The sequence below is a fragment of the Cibotium barometz genome, chromosome 7 (assembly GCF_041138505.1).
Source record: "Cibotium barometz isolate CiBa-2024 chromosome 7, ASM4113850v1, whole genome shotgun sequence".
Classification (NCBI taxonomy): Eukaryota; Viridiplantae; Streptophyta; class Polypodiopsida; order Cyatheales; family Cibotiaceae; genus Cibotium; species Cibotium barometz.
In genome coordinates, this window is record NC_141052.1 from 11,265,745 (window position 1) to 11,284,397 (window position 18,653).

At 46.0% G+C, this 18,653-nt stretch overlaps 1 protein-coding gene across 8 annotated transcripts in view; it reads right to left on the reverse strand.

The window, feature by feature from the left end:
* LOC147636671 (uncharacterized) overlaps positions 1–15,942 on the reverse strand; it is a 147,341-nt gene extending 131,399 nt beyond the window's left edge. For all 8 annotated transcript variants that reach the window (XR_015266189.1, XM_086800147.1, XM_086800146.1 and 5 more), the window contains exons 1-3: positions 15,305–15,942; positions 14,370–15,043; positions 13,358–13,948 (exon numbers count right to left, since the gene is read on the reverse strand). Coding sequence is in view for 7 of the 8 variants with exons in the window: in XM_086800147.1 (XP_086656273.1) it covers positions 13,358–13,948; positions 14,370–15,043; positions 15,305–15,653 (1,614 nt within the window). In the remaining variant the exon portion in view is untranslated. The remainder of the gene's footprint in view (positions 1–13,357; positions 13,949–14,369; positions 15,044–15,304) is intronic.
* Between the last annotated feature and the right edge of the window lie 2,711 nt (positions 15,943–18,653).

The window sequence follows — 18,653 nt, forward strand, 5'->3', positions numbered from 1 at the left end:
CGCTCTCCGGACTGCAGGTAAGCGCCAGGGAACTGCCAGGGCCTCCCGGGAAGGTGAGGCGGGCGGAGGGGGAGGAGGGGGAGGCGAGGGAGGTGGAGAGGGAGCCGCTGCCGAAACAGGAGCGGAGACGGGAGGAGGCGAAGGTGGAAGCGAGGCGGTGGGAGGGGACGGGGGTGGGGGGGGGTGAAGGAGGGGGTGCTGGCATCTCCTGGTCCTCAGTCGCTGTGCAGGGGTCTCCTCCTGAAGGGGAGCAAAGCTGTTCCTCACGGGAACCCAGTGAGGCTGAGACTGTGGTGGCTGCTGCTGCAGCGGTCTCTAGGCGTGTTGCTGTGGCTGTCTCCCTCGGCGGCGCCCCTGTCCAGGCTGCCACTCCGAGGTCTCGGTGGCCTGAGCAGGTGTCCCGGAGGCAGCCTGCCGAGCCGAATCTGTGGGCGGGCCATCAATAGCCTGCTGCTGTGGTGAGGGTCGAGGTCTCCTGCGAGGGCAGGCCTTGGCCAGATGACCGACCTGCCTGCAAATGAAGCACTGGTTCGGGAGCCCCGAGAACTCCACTCTCTGATCTATCCAGTCCCCCCCTATCCTAGGTAGCTGAATGACCTTAGGAAGGGAGGAGATGTCAGACACCAACACTCTGACCGAAGGTAGCCCAGCTGCTCTGGCCACCACTGAAGCTGCTGAGGGGCCCGTCTCTAGTACCGAGCCCACCAATGCTCCGAGCCTGGAGAGGAGCGGAAGATACTCCCGGCGGAGACCAGGGAAACAAACTGTAATATGGAAGAGACGCTCTCCCTGCTCCGTCGCTGCTGGGTCAAATCCATGCTGCCAAGGTCTGAAGAAAGCCCGAGCACCCCTGATGTCCAGAGGACTCATGGCAAGGACCTTGGCAACGCTCTGGGCGGCCTCGAACTCGATCTGATAATGTCCCCGGCCCAGGAGCTGTACATCCAGGATCTTGCCCACATCTGCAAGAAGGCGAGCCTAAAGAAGATCCCTGATCTCCCCTCTGCTGGGGCGAGTGCCGACTATACGGCAGATGGTGGAATGAGCCTGGAGGCGTTCCACCTCTGCGGTGAGGCTCGCTTCCTCTTCCGGCGAAAGAGAAAGCCTGATGGGGATGTCCTCGGGGGCGGGCGAGGGGGCTGCGGATGAGTCCCTCTGAGGCGAGGCGGGAGGAGTCTCCATCAGAGTCTGAAGCTCAGGCGAAGGCGAGGCGAAGGCAGAAATCTTGCAAGAAACGGGCTGCACACAAAGAGGCGGAAGACCGGAAGAAAAGGAAAAAAACAAAACCCCCTGGGGGTGAAAAACAGCATGAAAGAGGAGGGAGGTGGCGAAAAAATCGAAGGAGAAGCCCTGGGGGGAGGGGGCGGCAGCAAAGCGAAAGGGAGGGGGGGCGGGGCGCTGCTGAAGGGAGGCGGGCGCGAACAGGCGAAGAGGGGGGGGGCGAACAGGCGAAAAAGGGTGGGGGGGCGAACAGGCGAAGAGCGGGGGGGGGGGGGGGGGGGGGGCGAACAGGCGAAGAGGCTAGGAGGGGGGGGACGAGATGGCGAGGAGGGGGGAGGCGCAGCAGCCAGGAAGGGGGGGGGCGCAAGCGGGCGAGAACGCAAGAAGAAAGGGGGGGGCGCAACGGCGAGAAGAAGGGGGGGGCACAGAAGCGATGGCAGGCGGGGGGAGGAAGGAAAGGAACGCGAGGGAGGGAAGGCGATGGGCGAACAGCGCAGGGGTGAAGGCGGGAGCTTCAGCGAGCAATCGACATGTGGTCTTGGTTGCATTCAGATGAAAGGGGTTACACTTATGCCTCACAACAGTTTCGGGGCACTTATGCTAGATTCGATAGGATGTATATTTTACGTCAAGATCTCTTTTTGCCTCCAGAGGTTCTTACTATGATGGTTGATCAGCAACAGGTTTTGTCATATCATTGACCGCTTGTGTTTGAAATGGTCTATCATCCTGTGGATGCATATAAAGGCTTGTTGGGACGCTTGCCTTTGCGCTTAAATCACACTTTTTTGGAGCATGAAGTTTTTGATGTTTATATGCGTCAGTTGATACGACATTTCTCCACAAGAGTGTCCATGGCTGATTATCATGCTTGGCCAGTGTTCCTTACCAACACTCGAAAATTAGCACGGCATTATGGTCTTGCTAATGCCTCTATACAAAAACAGCATGTGGCTCTTCTTGAGTCGCTTTTAAAGGGCTTGCAGGCGTTCATGTTTACTGACTCTATGGATGCTGAAGTTGCGGATGCCATAGAATGGCTGAAAAAGGAGCTATCTAGGGTGCAGGAAGCACAATATGTTCGCTTTAAACTACTTGCACGTCTTGATGCTTTGCGGGATGCTAACTGTCAATCTCATCACTTCTATGATAAGTTGCATCAAAAACATATGTGTGAGAATATTGTTAGGCTGATGGATGCCAAAGGCAACCTTGTTACTCAACCTTCTGAGGTTATTCAGCATTGCATCAGGTTTTATGAAGATTTGCTTGCCCCTCGAGAGGATGTCTCACCGACTGTCCTGGCTGCAAGGGAGTCATTGTTTGCTGAAGTACGATATCAAGTTGACCCTGATGTGGCGGTTCAGCTTGATGCTCATTGCTCCTGTTACTCAAGGGGAAGTGGAAGCTGTTCTCTCCAAACTTCCCATGGGAAAGAGCCCTGGTTGGGATGGTTTGACAAATGAGTTTTTCCGAAAATATGCTCATCAGCGTGCAGAGCCTTTGACGCTTATTTGTCAAAGGGTTTGGGATGAGGGATATATGCCTGCCGATTGGAAGTTGGGCATACTTCATTTGTTCCCCAAAGTCCCTTCGCCTACTTCTTTGGCTCAATGGCGCCCGATCTCACTTATGGGTATTATGTATAAAATCTTTACAAAGATTTTTGCCAATCGCTTGCAGAAGGTGCTTCCTACTCTTGTTCATCCATATCAATATGGATTTGTGCATGGCAGGAATATTTTGCATAATATTCTTAATGTTCAAATTGGAGTGGATTATGCCAAGGCAAAGAAGCAAGAGATTGTGATGGTGCAGCTGAATCTTGAAAAAGCTTTTGATCATGTCAACTGGTCTTTCCTTTCTCAGTTAATGACAGCCATGGGCTTTGGTCCCAAAATGGCTAATTTGGTACATTTACTTGGCTCTGGCTCTATCACGCGGATTATGCTCAATGGAGGACTTTCGGATGGTATTTCTCTCACCCGTTCTCTCCGGCATGGCTGTCCTCTTAGCCCTCTTTTCTTTGCCATTGCCACTCATCCTATGTTATCTCGCCTAGATGCTATGGCATCGCATGGTGAAGTGGTTGGTTTGCATCTCCCTCATGGCAAGCAATTGGTTGCTCAAGCCCTTGCGGATGACACTTTTATGTTTCTCAGGGCCGAAAAAGCCAATATAGATCGAGCAATGGAAGCTTGGAATAATTTTGCATTGGCTTCTGAGCTGAAAATAAATTCAACAAAATCAGCCCTCATTGTATGCACGGAATTTGATCTTGAGGCATTAGGGTGGCAAGGCCGTGTGGTGCATATAGAAGACATTGTTCGTCATCTTGGATATCCGGTGGGTGTGGATGTGGACCCCCAAGCGCTTCTTGCTTGGATTTCTGCTCGGATCTCCGATAAATTTGTGTATTGGAAAGCTCAAGGGTGGCCTATGCATGTGAGGGTTAAGGTAGCTCAGGTTATTATGCTTAGCATGATTTCCTATTTTTTGCCTTTGCTACCTTGGACGCACAAATCTCTCATCCGTTTGGTTGCTCCCATTCGGTTTATGCTGTGGAAGAGGCAAGGAAATATTATGGGTCAAACATGGATAGCTTGGAATCACATTATGACGCCCAAAAGAATGGGTGGGGCTGCTTTACTGGATGTCCGCTTGAATATGGTGGCGCGTAGGTGGGCGCTTTTTCAGGATATGTGTTTGCAGGAGCAGCCTTGGGTATTCATGGCTCGTGACTTGATTGAGTTGGAGGGATTGTCACGTGGGCGGACACGTGTGCAGGCTTCATGGTGGGACATTGTGAATGCGACTCATCCTGTCCGTATTCGTTCATCACACATTTTATCGCATATTCTCCTTTCTTGGCATGAAGTTCTACTGTTGGCTCGGTGGGATCCTGGTCATGAAAGACTACTTTTGAACTCTTTGCAGTTCGAAACGTTTGTGGAGTCGCGTGTCATTGTTTGGCCAGACAGAGATGCTTCACGCATACGACTCAACCGCATGGTCAGGCTAGGCTTGGTTAGAATCCGAGATGCTGTGATACCTGGTCGTGACAAGCCATATTCGTTTCGTCGTATTCGGCAGCACTTTAGGGTTCCTCGGACATTTCAGCCACTATGGGTTGACATCATGCATGCAGTTGAGCCTTTTACTCCATTGCCTCGGCCATCTACAGATCAGCCTTGGCTTGATTGGGCACTATGTAAATATGGTGACTTGATATCACTCTCAGCTAACCAGGTCTATCATAAGCTTGTATCAGAGAAAGATTGGGTTTCAGCCAAGGCCAATAAGGTGTGGGGGATTGCACAAGTCTAAATCATGGTGGCAGAAAACTCTTATGCGTGGTTGGCAGTCTAAACTCCCTTACCAAGAAGGTTTTCATTTGGAGGATGTTGGTGGGACGGTTACCTACACGGGATCAGCTGAGCCGTCGTAAAATTACACTAGCCTCTTGCTTCTTCTGCACGACATGCACTGAAACAGTTATGCATCTGTTCATGAGTTGTCCAGTGGCCCGTCAGATTTGGTCTTTTGTCTCTCGCGTTTGGGAGGCAATAGAGAGGTCTACTGTTTCGGCTCATCAGTGGATATTTGGGATTTGTCCTCAAGTCATTATTTCATACAGTCACCTTGTGATATTCCATTTCCTTAGATGGACAGGACTTTGGCATATTTGGACTACACGGAATGGGTTCATTTTTGATTCCTTGTCTGGAATACATGGGCACATTCTACGTATCCGTGGTTTGCTGCTTTGGCAGTTTTCTTCTCTTCTCTCAGCTCAGCTACTAGATGCAGATGTTATTTCGTTATGGTCTACGGCATCTCGGCTGGCTCATCTTTGATGCTTTTATCTGGGATGCTTATTTGGCTAGGAGGCTTTCTTATTAGTGTACAAGTTTGCATGGTCATGATCCTTTAGAGGATCTTTTTTGGGGGTTTTGTTTGGGGCCATAGGTTCTGTGTGAGCCATGTGGCTGATGTACATTTTACATATAATATAAAACACCATTTCACGAAAAAAAAAGAGATGGGAATAAGGCGTTTCACACAGTACACCACGTTGAGCGGGGAACAAGCCCTGCCCCCTCTTCAGGAATTTATTTCAAGAACAATCCACAGGCTTTTCCAAGCCAGGACCAATACAATGAATGAATACAATATCAAACAAAAGTGTTGATGTCGAGATCGGGCCGATAACTGATGCCGAGCTCAAGAATTACACCGAGCTAGTACCAAAATCCAATGTTTGAATCAAATTGTTGTTCCCAAATATCCAATATCTGAATCAATTCTTTGTTATTCACAAGAAACTTGAGGGTGAGATGTTGGGAGAGATGCACGGCTGTTCAAGGTTCTTTCACCAAAAAGAGAGGTGGAGGTTTTTCTTCAACAGGTGGCAGCCCTCCAAAAGAAGGCGGTTGACACTTAGTTCAGGTGGTGCTATTGGGGGCAGCAAAGGACAAAAACATGCGGCTCAGGAGGAGCACACAGCAGCGAAAATCCGGGAAACAGGCAGCTGAAATGCCGGCTCTAGGGCAACGGAGGCGCCAGTGGTTTGGCAGGCGGCGGAAATCAACTCGGGGCAGTGGCAACGCTCGCGGGGCAGGCGGCGGAGATAGGCTCTGGGCAGTGGCACTTCTTCACAGGGCAACGCAGAGGCAACAGTGGCTCTGCAACAATGGTTGGGGCGGAGTTAGGGGATTTGGATGGCGCTTAGGAAGTAGAGAGGGAGGATGATGACGTTGCTCAAGACTCCTCTTGCTCTCCACAAGGTCAAGCTCCAAAAGTTTCTATGTTCCACCATGAGGGTACAAGCTTCCTATATACTTGATGGGGGACCATGCTTTTGACATACTTTGCTTTTGCTTTATCTTCTAGCTTTTGCTTTGCCTCCTTGCTTTTGCTTTTCTTTTAAATACTATTTTGAAGTTCATGATTTGCTTTTACAATCTTTAGGACCTTGCTTTTTGGCCCTGGAGGAGCTTTTTCAAAAAGCGGCTTTTAGCTTTTTGATCCAGTTCGATGTCTTCTTTCCAAGGGTGCCCTCAGCTTTTTGGTCAATAAAGTTTGACTTTTGCTTTTTCCTGGCTTTTGACCAAGACGGGTGCTTTTTCCAATTCCAACTTTAGGAACCCTGTTTCCATGTGTACATCATGATGTTCATGTGTTCGGGCATGAGTTCTATTATGTGACAAGAGCATGGAGGACGAAGTAGTTACATTCCCTCCTCAATTGTGGTATACATATGATCGTGGTACTAGCCCCATCTCGTGCTCTTATGCATCTAGTCTTTCCTCATATATGTGGTGTCTTCTGCTCCTTTGGCAAGATCTTTATGCCTTTCTTTGACCGATGTCCTTGTTCTTGATGGTACATGTTCTTCATAGCCTATAACAGGGATTAGATATAATAAATGCATACTCACCTTCTGCAAAAACTAGACACAAGCTAGTCAACAAATAAGTATGCATCATTCGCATCTACTGGGTATTCTAGGTACTAGCCAGGTAGTCTGGAGCCTAGCGGACTATCACATGCCATAAATCCAAGCATTGTCCACACATCAAAAACAACACACAAAGTCAAAGAAATTCAAGCATACATCAGTATGCAATGCACAAGTAATGATCATCCTGTTCATGGATTGTCCTATCTAGTTTCATCGAAACCATGCTGAGCCATCTGGTCTAGGACCGCTCAGTCTACCCTCAAGGCCATCTGGTCACTAGGACCTCCCGAGAGCTCATGAATAGTCATCTGGGCCATCTCGTTGCATTGACCGCCCAACTATGAAATCCAATACAGTCATCTGGGCCATCCGATCGCAATGACCGCCCGACTACGAAATCCAATATGGTCGCAATGACCACCCGACTGCGAATGTCCAATACAATCATCTAGGCCATTTGGTCGCAATGACCGCCTCACTGTGAATGTCGAATATATCTGGCATCATTGCCGTCCAATGGGTCTTCTGGTATCGTTACCTCCCATATACAAATCTTGCTCCTTGGGCTTTCTAGCATCGGTGCCATCCAAACTATAGCATATCCAATCAAGACCATTACATAAGCAAGATAATGATCAATTCCATTTCAATATAAATTTATACAATGAAGAGGGTTAGGGCTATAATCCCTCCCTCTTAAATCTATCTTTATCAAAAGACATTTCAAGCATGTACTTCAAATACATATGGACCAACTGCTTCCTCATAAGCTCAAAAACATCTGGGTAGTCCTTGAAGTACTCTTCTAGCATCCATTTCACATCCATAGGCGAATAGTTCTTAAACTTCGAGAGGAATTTCCTGACCACTGTCCTTCCTCTTTTTCTCACGGAATGGAATACAATCTGTTCCGGCTATAAGATTTCTTCTTATTCTTCCACTTCTAGTGGATCCTCCAATACAGGCTCCTCTAGGGGCAGTACTCTATATGGCTTCAATAAACTGACATGGAAGGTCCAAACAATAACATACATCGTTGATCTTCTTGGTAACCTAAAAAGGTCCATAATATCCGAGAGCAAGCTTGGGTTCCTTGAGCTTATTAGCTTTTGATTTTCTAAGTCTTGCTTTTTCAAATCACAATAACACCCAATCCCCTTCTTCAAAAGTGACCTTCCTTTTGTGCTTATCTGCAGCTTTCTTTTGCTGCGCTTCAAATGTCCCAATAGCCTTCCGAACATGTGCAAAGGCCGTATCTAAATCTCGAACAAACTCGTCCGCATGGAAGATCTCTTCATTTCACGAATATAAAACACCATTTCATGAAAAAAAAAGAGATGGGAATACGAGGTTTCACACAGTACACCATGTTGAGCGGGGAACAAGCCCTGCCCCCTCTTCAGGAATTTATTTCAGGAACAATCCACATGCTTTTCCAAGCCAGGACCAATACAATGAATGAATACAATATCAAACAAAAGTGTTGATGTCGAGATCGGGCCGATAACTGATGCCGAGCTCAAGAATTACACCGAGCTAGTACCAAAATCCAATGCTTGAATCAAATTGTTGTTCCCAAATATCCAATATCTGAATCAATTCTTTGTTATTCACAAGAAACTTGAGGGTGAGATGTTGGGAGAGATGCACGGCTATTCAAGGTTCTTTCACCAAAAAGAGAGGAGGAGGTTTTTCTTCAACAGGTGGCAAGCCTCCGCCAGTATCTGCTCGGGAATAAGAACCTCATCAAGTTCTTCCGCTTCTGTCTGAGCCTCATCTGATACATCCACATGCACCGAAAACCTGCTTGCACTCCACCCAAGTGGCAAGCACAAGTCCCAATGAAGCATAGTAGATCACCACTGCTAAACATAGAAAGAAGCTGCCTTTCGAACCCATGAAGCCTCTATGAAGATACGACCGGTGACAAACTGTCGAAAGCCATAGCCTTCAACCCATGTTTTGCACCATAACACTTCAACTGCTTCTTGTTCCTGGCCAACTACTTCTTGTCCTTGGTGTCTTTTCTCCTGAGCTTCATCCTCAGCTTTTGCTCTTCACCTCATATAGGGAAAGACACACTGTCTCTTGCACTTCCTTTTCACCTTCCACATGTTGAAGCTTTTGATGTGACAACCACGGGCTCGCCTCCTTGAGAAAGTCGACGATGCCCCGGCAACGGAACCATGAAACCAGCCTTCAAAAATTTGACGGGCGGTGAAACAAACACTTCATCACCCATGGGGACCTAGAAAAGGAAACAAACAAGGGGAGCTAGAGTGCTCCTGCAAATAGTACAAGGACACCGATTGGCCACAAAACGCAGTGGCGCCCCTTGCGGTATTTCTTTACTTGATCAAAATTTGAGTACAAATTACAACTTGTAGAATCCTCTACCAATAGGATCCCTCAAAGCTTTCACCCAGGACTTTCAATTAAGAACTCTTGTTATTAGAGCAAAGCATTCCATAGAGAAGGCACACCTGTACAACACCTCCCTGCTTGAAAAGGTATTCTCCATCATGGATCCCACAAACCCTTTCCCAAACAGCAGTAGGGTTGTACCAAACCACATGTCCTTCCCTAAAGTCAAAGCTTGCATGTAACCTCGAGAAGACTACAACCTGTTCACATGAATCCAAAGACATGCTTTCTACATGAAACCAAAGACCTGTATCCCATAACCATAGGCCTGTTTCCTCGATACCAAAGTCCTGTTTCCTCTCGAAAACCAATGTCCTGTTTCCATGACAGATATACCATCCAAGCAGAGAGAGAAAGATAGAGGACGTGTCAAGCAATCCCTGAATACACATAAGTCCAAGACGAAGAGCAACAACACATCTCTTCCAAGAACAACATCATGTGCATCTTAGCTTGATCCTCTGTATCCCAATCCCATAAACAAGGCCTGCAATCCACGATGAGAGAGAGAACAATATCCACGCACTAGGGCCTGTAATCCACTGAGAAAGAGAGAGAGAGAGAGAGAAAGAGAAACTGATCTCTAGTCTCCAGCCCTGCTTCCATCATCGGCCGTGCACTCCTCTACTCGCAAAGAGAAAATGAAGAAGAAGACTGCACTCTGAATTTGGCGCCTCCTTCAGCTCACCTCCTTCCAGGAGAGAGAGAGAGAGTCAAGCGTGCTGTTCAGCCCTTGCGCCTCTATGGCCGCCTACAGTCCTCCTGGCTGTAGAGAGTCTCCCGCCTGGCGCCCGTTGCTGGCTGAAGCCCATACGTGCAGCCACCTGGCGTAGAGAGCCTCCCACCTGACACCCGCCTGGCGCCCGTAGGTAGCTGACTGTAGCCCGCCTAGTTGCCCGTAGCACAGCCGCCTGGTCACCCGTACACGTAGCCTGACGCCCATGCTACAAAGAGCCTCCCGCGTGGCTGTAGCCCATGCGTGCAGCAGTGCCCGTACGTACCACACCACGACCACATGACGACTTCGCTCCAGAATCCACATGGCGACCTGCATACGATTCCGCCATCCTTCCAAGAGTCAAGCGTTCTGTGGCCGGCCGCCTGCAGTCCTCCGCCCCTTCCAAAAGAGAGAGAGAGAGACCTACGCTAGCTGCTTCCACACATGCAGCCTGCCTGGCTGCCCGACTGGTTGTAGAGGGTCTCCCGCCTGGCGCCCGTTGTGCTGGCTGAAGCCCATACACGCAACCACCTGGCGTAGAGAGCCTCCCACCTGACACCCGCCTGGCTGCCCGTTGCTACCCGCCTGGTTGCCGATTGCTGGCTATAGCCCATACGCACAGCCGCCTGGCGCCCCTTTGCTGGCTACAGCCCATACGCACAACCGCCAGGTCCAAGGTGAAGCGCCCGTATATACCACGTGCCACTCGATGATGACCACACAAGAATCTCCGCCCCCTTCACTTTTATAACCAGGATGCGATTTACTTCGCTTTTCTCCAAAAAGCCAAAAGCAACATAGCAAAAACGCATACTTCAAAAAGAAAAACAAAAAAGTCATCTAAGGTTTTAAAACCTTATAAACTCAAAACTCCCTTTGTCCCCTTTCACACTTGGGCTAGCCACACATGGGTTTCCTTTTCATATCCAAACTGATGCCTATTCACACTGTCCATCCCATGCCCGTGCCCACCTGCTTGTTGTCCAGAGGGAAAAACATAGGGTCGTAACACTAACTGGCTTACAACTCAATTTCTCCTACAGCTTCTCATTTTCCAACTTTTTCACTCATCTATTGACAAGGATTGTTCCGGTTCTGCTATTTCTTCCATGTGGTCGTTAGGCCCGACCTTCTCCTATGGACTTTCTCTGTTCTTCTGACTATTCTAAGAAGTCTCTTAATTGTCCTCTATAGACCTTTTGTGTAGAGGTGTGGGTGCAATGTACTGAGCTACTATTTTTCCCACATCCACCATGAACAATGTGACCAAATGAGGATTTTCCCTTAGGATCCTCTCTTCCTCATCATCATCCACTTTGTCCATCAAGTTCAATCCTTCCGCATACAATGGTTGCACCGGCTACTTGACAGGTGTGCCCCTTCGGACTGAATCCTTGTCTTCTTCTTACCCCTTCTAATGGAGATAGTGTCCCTTACCAAGTCTTGTTTTATCTTGCCATCCTATAGCCATGGCCTACCCAAAAGCATTGGATAGGAGCCCTTTATTGACTCCATCCTCAGCATCACAAACGAGACGGGGAATTTGCATCCCGCCACTAGCATCTCCTGATCTTTTATTATCCCCAAGGGTTCCACTGTCCTCTGATCCATCATTCTTATGTTGAATAGTGTTGCTTGCCAGTTCATCAATCCTCCTTTCCTAGTTGTTTGTTTTGAAATGATTGTAACTCCCAATCCTCCATCCAATTAGACTCATATCTCCAAACGACACAACGTAACTATTACCAATAAGACCATGTTATTTACCTCCAGTGACAGCACAAGTCTTCATGATGGAAGCATTTGGAGTGTTAAAATCTTCAATTTGTCGCGATTCTTCGCGACAAAAGTCTTCAAAAGGATGATGGGAACCCTGGGAAAGCTTTCCCATGGTTCAACTTGAGAAAGAAAGGCTAAAGTTAGGGTTTTCAACAAAAAGACCAAAAATTACAGCAAAAATAAAAGCTATTTTGCTGAATTTCAGTCATTGGAAGTGTGTGGGAGAGTGAACATCACCTGAAAACACTCTTGGAAGCTTGGAAAACACACTAGCAAGCTTGGATATAGAGTTGGAAAGGAGAAAGTGCAGAAAATACAACCAAAAAGGCCTCAGGAAGGGGACGTCTACCTCTAGAGAAAGAGGGAAGAGAGATGGTGAGTTGTCCACTCTAGGTGTCAGGTAGAGAGGACAAGTGCCTTGTAGTGCACATGGCTGGTTGCTCCCTTTGTACAAAGGAGATAAGGTCTGGGCGGTGGGCATCAGGTTTGTCCACCTCGGGACATCAGTGTGTGCGAACACAGGGCTGGTCATAATTTATAAGTGAGTTTTGGTTGCCCAAAACTTAATCAAGTGTGTACACACTCACTTATAAATTAGTGCTAATTCCTAAGGCTAGGTTTATGGCCAATACTTACCACCTGTCACATGCCACATAACCATGATAGCAGACAATTTCACACGCATGGTTCACGGGCGGACGTTCCCTTACCTAGAACTACACATTGATCAAGCAAGTATGAAAACAGCATGCAATTTCAATTGCAAGCAAGCACATAAAGAAGCTATGCAATGCAGCATTGGTATGGACAATCCCCGTTCATGAAACTATACCAAAATAGACGTGCTCCAAGCAAGTACACGAGGTACTAGACCCAATGGAACACCAATCCTCCAGGCATTTCCGGGCATGTACACACAGGCACAAGTCCCAAGAGGAAAGCCAAGTCCACAATATCACATGAGTGGCATCAATCCCCGACATATGCAACTGCCATAGACGCCAGTCCAATGTACATACATAATGAGAAAGCACGGGTGGACCAATTGGGTTGCCAAATGGTGACAATGAGTGTGTTGCATCACTTGTTTGTCTGACGGGACATTTGACGGGTTTAGCAAGTGACAAGTACTTAGTTTAAAACCTTAATTCATATTGAATGGTTGCCTGTTCGCACAACACTAAATTTTTGGACAGACAAAGTTTTGTCCGAGCGGACACCAAATGTCCACCCTCTCAGGCGACAAAACTCAAAAGCCCCAAAATTTGGGGCTTTGGGTGTAGGAAAACACCTTATGACTCAGGGGGCCAACTCAGGGGACACATGGCACTACTTCCCACACCAAATCACCCCATGCTGCCACCACTTCATAGTCTCTCTCCTCTCCAACGGGACCAGGGGAGGGAGGGGAGATAGGGCATGCGGGCAGGGGAAGCAGGCTGGAAAGGCGCAGCAAGAGGGGGGTGAAGAAGTGAGTAGGAGGGAGGCAGGTGAGAGGTGCACACAGAGGGCCGCATTCAGCAGTCCGGGGAGCTGCATTCCAGAGACGTATTTTGTCTTTCTAAAACAAGAAAATTTAAAATGACTAACATTAAAAGTACCTACAAGAGCACACCAGCACGACCCCTTGCACAAGTGGCTATCGCAGCACTCTGCACAAAAGAGGGCGTGGTTTCAAACCCTAATACCTATTAAATCTAAAGAACTAAAAAAGCACCTACATGAGAGCACCATAGCAAGTAAGAACTTACATGTATTGACAGGCAATCACTGTTCTCAGAAAGCTTTCTTCTTCTTGACTTTACTTTCTGTATTCTTTCCAAAAGCATTCTACTATGCCTTTGTATTATTACAGCAGACCGAGTTTCTTCGAGAATTCTCAGCATCTCTGCCTTCGAACCCATGTATATTGTGACTCTCACCTTTGCCCCCTCTGCATCACTCCGAGGGTGCCACAATGAGAAAGTTCCATCTGCAACATAACTGTAAGGGCCTTTTTTCTTGTCACCTATTGCAGAAAGTGGGACTTTTACCAGTCCACTGAGATTTTCAAGTCCACTTCTCAGTCTTAATGAGCCGTTATGATTGCACCATATCTCTATGAAAACAATGGCTCTCTTTGTTTGGTCTGGGGCTTTCAACAAGGCATCAGCAAGATTTCGCACCGACACCCTTGGCCGAGGATACACATTTGCGTGAGAACTGGCCATGCAGAAAAGCCGAAGAATGGAGTGATTACCAGACTTGACAACTAGCATCAACAAGGATTTACTTCTCCCATTAAGAGTATCCGATTTTGTTACAGATACACCATTGTGAAGATAAACATAAAGCCAGGATTCCTGCCAATCATGAAACAAGAGATACATCAGCCAATGTCAATATCAACCTGCATTAGGGTGGCCAGACAGGGTGCAGCCATCTGAATGCACAAGCAATCAGATGGCTACATAGTGCTGCCGACATCCTGAACAGCAAGATCATGTCCGACTAGGCATCTAAGCAGAGACACCCCCTCATATGTTGTGCAAAAGACCAACATTTTATTAGCCTTCTTCTTTTAAATGTTTTTCATAGCTGACAGGCCATTGTGCTAGCGATCAGAGAGTCAGGCTGCCATTGCAGGCAGCAGCCCATAGTCTCATATGGGTATATGGGCAACTTTAGTGCATTTGAGCTTGCTTTTTCAACTTGCAATCAGACTTTGATATGATGTATGTATTACACAGCATCAACATGGCGGTGGCACTTTTATGTCTATACCTCTGTTTGACAAGACAAGTTCTTTGGTATTGCGGCACAGTCATCATGTAAACCATGTACAAGTTTTAGTCCTATTTCAAGTATGGCCAAAGGTTTTTGTCCACTCCATTTCTGCCTCACACAGCTTTCTTTCACTTTGAGTTTGTGATAGCTCCGTAGACTGCTCCCCTGCTCCTGCTTACTGATATTAGAAGCCTGGGTGCTACTATTTTGGGAGCCTTTCTCCAAGCTGACCAAAACCATGTTTGAGTGGAGGGTAGAAAGCATCGACTTCACAACGTTCTGAAGAGAAAGGTAGGCACTGCCATGCAGCGTCTCTCCACCTTGAGCTGTGACTTCAATAGTTGCCTTCATCATCTGTTGTGCACTCCATATGTTGGAGAGGGGCTGATCTGGAGGAAGCCTCCAGAACAGCTGGGACTGGTGCTCAAAAAAGACCTCATCCCTGCTTACTTTGATGGGCATGATGGAGATGCATTGCTCAGTGGAGCATCCCACTTCTTCTCTTTCTGCTGCAATGGCAGGGAAAATGAGGGTGAGCAAGCATGAAGATGTTGCTGCATCCATTACGGATTCCATGGCCAATCTATAGCTAGGATTTCTCGCAGACTGACAAAACCGTAGCTTTCCCACATTCACAGTCAGGCAAACAGTGTTCCTGTCAAGGAGAGAATCTGCACGATGCAAGGGAGAAAGCGAGGGATTAAGACCTTGAGATTTCATGGATTAGGTTAGGTTACAGTTCATAAGTTAGGGCTTCAGAAAGTAGACTTCCAGAAGTCAAACACTTTAGGATCTCAGAAATTAGGGTTCCAGGAGTCAGGATCTCACGAATTAAGGTTTCAAAAACTTCAGGATGCCTCAATAACTAGGGCTCCAGAAGTTAGGGTTTCATGATTCGATTCTTTAAGAAATTGGGGCTTTGAAAACCCTACCTGCATGTCTGCTATCAGAAGGAAGCAACCGGACCTCTTTACTTGCAGGGAAGAAGAGCTCTTGGAGCAAAGCTTCTTCTGCAACATCGCTTGGGTGCTCGTGTTCAACTCTCGTCATCAGCTCCATGTCCACGTCTTTTAGGTTTTCGTCTTCCTCTGCAAAATTGAGGGTTTCCTGTTCAAAGAGGTCTTCGAGCAGGCCGCTGCCTGAGAAAGCTTGGACTGCCTCATTGTGTATCGGCCCCTTTGTTTTTCCATAGCCTGTAGCTTCTACAGAAGCTTTTACCAGGACATCGCGAAAGACCTCTGCTCGCCTGATTAGCTTGCTCAAAGGGTCGCTTGCCATCATCTCAAAGATGAAACTCTCAGTGTACAAAATGTAAGGCAATGCAAGAATTTAAACGTGCATGCATGAAAGTTCAATACGTAATGGTGGCCACCTTGGATGCACACGCGTCCCATTTGATTCTTGGTCCATTCATAGTTTTAAGGGCCTCCTATATCGGCTTCAACCTTCAAATCTATTACATTCCTTATTTCAGAGCTGCCACGTGGTGGCCAAACATTGCTGCCACATGGAGAACTGGAGCGGCACATAGCGACTTGCACGTGGAGACGACGTGGAGCTGATCTGTAGCATATATATGTATATACACACATGTATTGTATATATGTATGTATGTATGTATGTATGTATGTATGTATATATGCATATATATACATGTATATATGCATGTACATACACACACACACATGTATATGTGTGTGTGTATATATGTACATATACACGTGTTGTATGTATGTATGTATATCCTATATCCTACATCCTACATACAACACATGTGTTGTATATACATATATACATATATGTATATATGTATATACATATACATACATACATACATACATATATATATATATATATATATGTTTATACATATATATATATATATATATATATGTTTATACATATATACATATGTATATACATATATATATATATATACATATGTATATATGTATATACTTATATGTGTATGTATATACATATATATATATGTATATACTTATATATGTATATTTATGTATATACATATATACATATGTATATACTTATATATGTATATACATACATACATACATATATATATATGTATGTATGTATGTATGTATGTATGTATATATATATATATATATGTTTATACATATATATATATATATATATATATGTTTATACATATATACATATGTATATACATATATATATACACTACTACATGTTAGCCTAATACCGGCGCTTATACTGGCGCTATTTAACGGGGTCTAAAAAAGCCCCGTCATCGGTATAAACGCCGGTATAAGCGTCGGAACCACAGCGTCGGTATAAGCGTCGGGTAACAATACCGGCGCCTATACCGTTATCTATACCGACGCTCACCGGGGGTAATACCGACGCCTAAACCGGCGTCTATACCGGTGCATATACCATGTTTATATACCGGGGTGAATACCGGGGTGTATACCGACTTAAATACCGAGATATATACCAATGCATATACCGACGTCAGTACCGGGGAATATACCGACGCTGTAGAGCAGAAATTTTTTTTGGGCAGAATAGTGCTGCCTGGCTGTTGCCTAGCTGCCTGCAATGAGCAAGATCAACAACAGCAAACAGACAGCACCATTCTGTCTAAAATAGAGCACAAAAACAACCGTGCTCGTTTTTTTATTTTCCTGATCGACAAACAAGAAATTAAATTAAACATTAATACTCAAGAATGTTTTGATCATATTTCATTAGTTTGAAGGTCATCTTACATCATGGTAATGCCTCCCAATTGACGGTCTCTCCTTCTCCTTCAAGCATCTCAAACAAGGCCACAAGGCCATGTTTGTGAGCGTACTTCTCCTCTCGCCTACTTGGTGGGCGATTCATGGCCAACTCCTGCACAAACGATTAACAATTATAACTTTTAGAAATCAACATTTAGCCCACATACATACATTTACATAAATAAAATTGCTACAAACACTTACGAATTCATGGCGCATGGTTTTGTAACCACCACTCCCAAGATGAGAAGCCCCTACTGTTTGGAGTCTTGCCCTTGCTGCCTCTCTTTGTTGTTGAAACCTCTCTGGTGTCTCGGTGAGCTCCTGAGCAATGGCTGCCCACTCCCTGTCATCTAGCCAAACAGGTTTCTCTTTCCCCTCTCTAAATGCGTCCCTCGCCTCTGACCTACGATGCCCCATCAAAATGCGAGCTGTATACTGTATCCACTCATTAGAGACGACATTCATAGGGTCAGAGATGGCTGAAACTCTTGCTTTATCTTTGTATTTATATAATTTTTCTTCCCCTTGTCTTGCTGATCCCATTTAGTCATGACAGAGTCATGAAACTGTATAGTGCACAATTGTCGAATGCTCATATTCATGGCGGAAGAGGCAACAATCATTGCGACAAGCATGAATATTATTGTAATCCATGCCCATGGATTTCAATAACTTCTTCGCATCTACACGAGATGGAGGCATCTCGTTGCCAGGGGGCAATATCTGATCTTTCAAAAGCCTGCAAGTATGGCAATATCTGATCGTTACTATTAAGATTTTCTCAAATACAAGTTGATAATTTATCATTTCAACAGTAGGTGTAATCTCCAAAAAAAGTCCTTACTTGAATAGTTCAGTGACACTTGTTGAAATATACAAGTGAAAAGGGTGTGTGTGGGAACAAGCTCTTGGATAGAGGCTGTAAAAGAGGAGATGTAATAGTGAAAGAACCTGTGAAAAGGTTAGGAGAATCTACTGGGAGAGAATAATGGGTAGCATGAGGGAATTTAGGAGTGTGGAGATATTCTGGGAGATATTCAGGGAAAAGAGAAGAGGTGGAGAGAATCAAGCAAGAGGTGGAGATATTCAGGGAGTGAATCATGGAGAAATCAAGGGGATTTGATGCTTGATGTAAACACTATAAATTGAGGCATAGCCCTAATGAGAATTTGCTGGTTTTTGAGTATCCATGCCTACATTAATCTATGTGCTAATTATTCACTAATTACGTCTTAATCACTTGCTAATCACTTTGTTAATTATGTTGATTCTAGTGTTTGATCCACCATAGCTCATCATTTAGCTCAAATTTCAACATGGTATCAGAGCCATGCCTAGAATCAACCAGATTTATGAGCCCATTAGTGAATTAATCAAGATTAGTAAGTAATTAGCAAAAAAAATTAGTTTTTAGTGAGTTTTCACTCTTCCCCTTCACCCCCAGCCAGTGGAGGACTCTATTCTCCATGCACAGTCAAAATTAGGCCTTGCCCTCTTAACACAAGCTAGC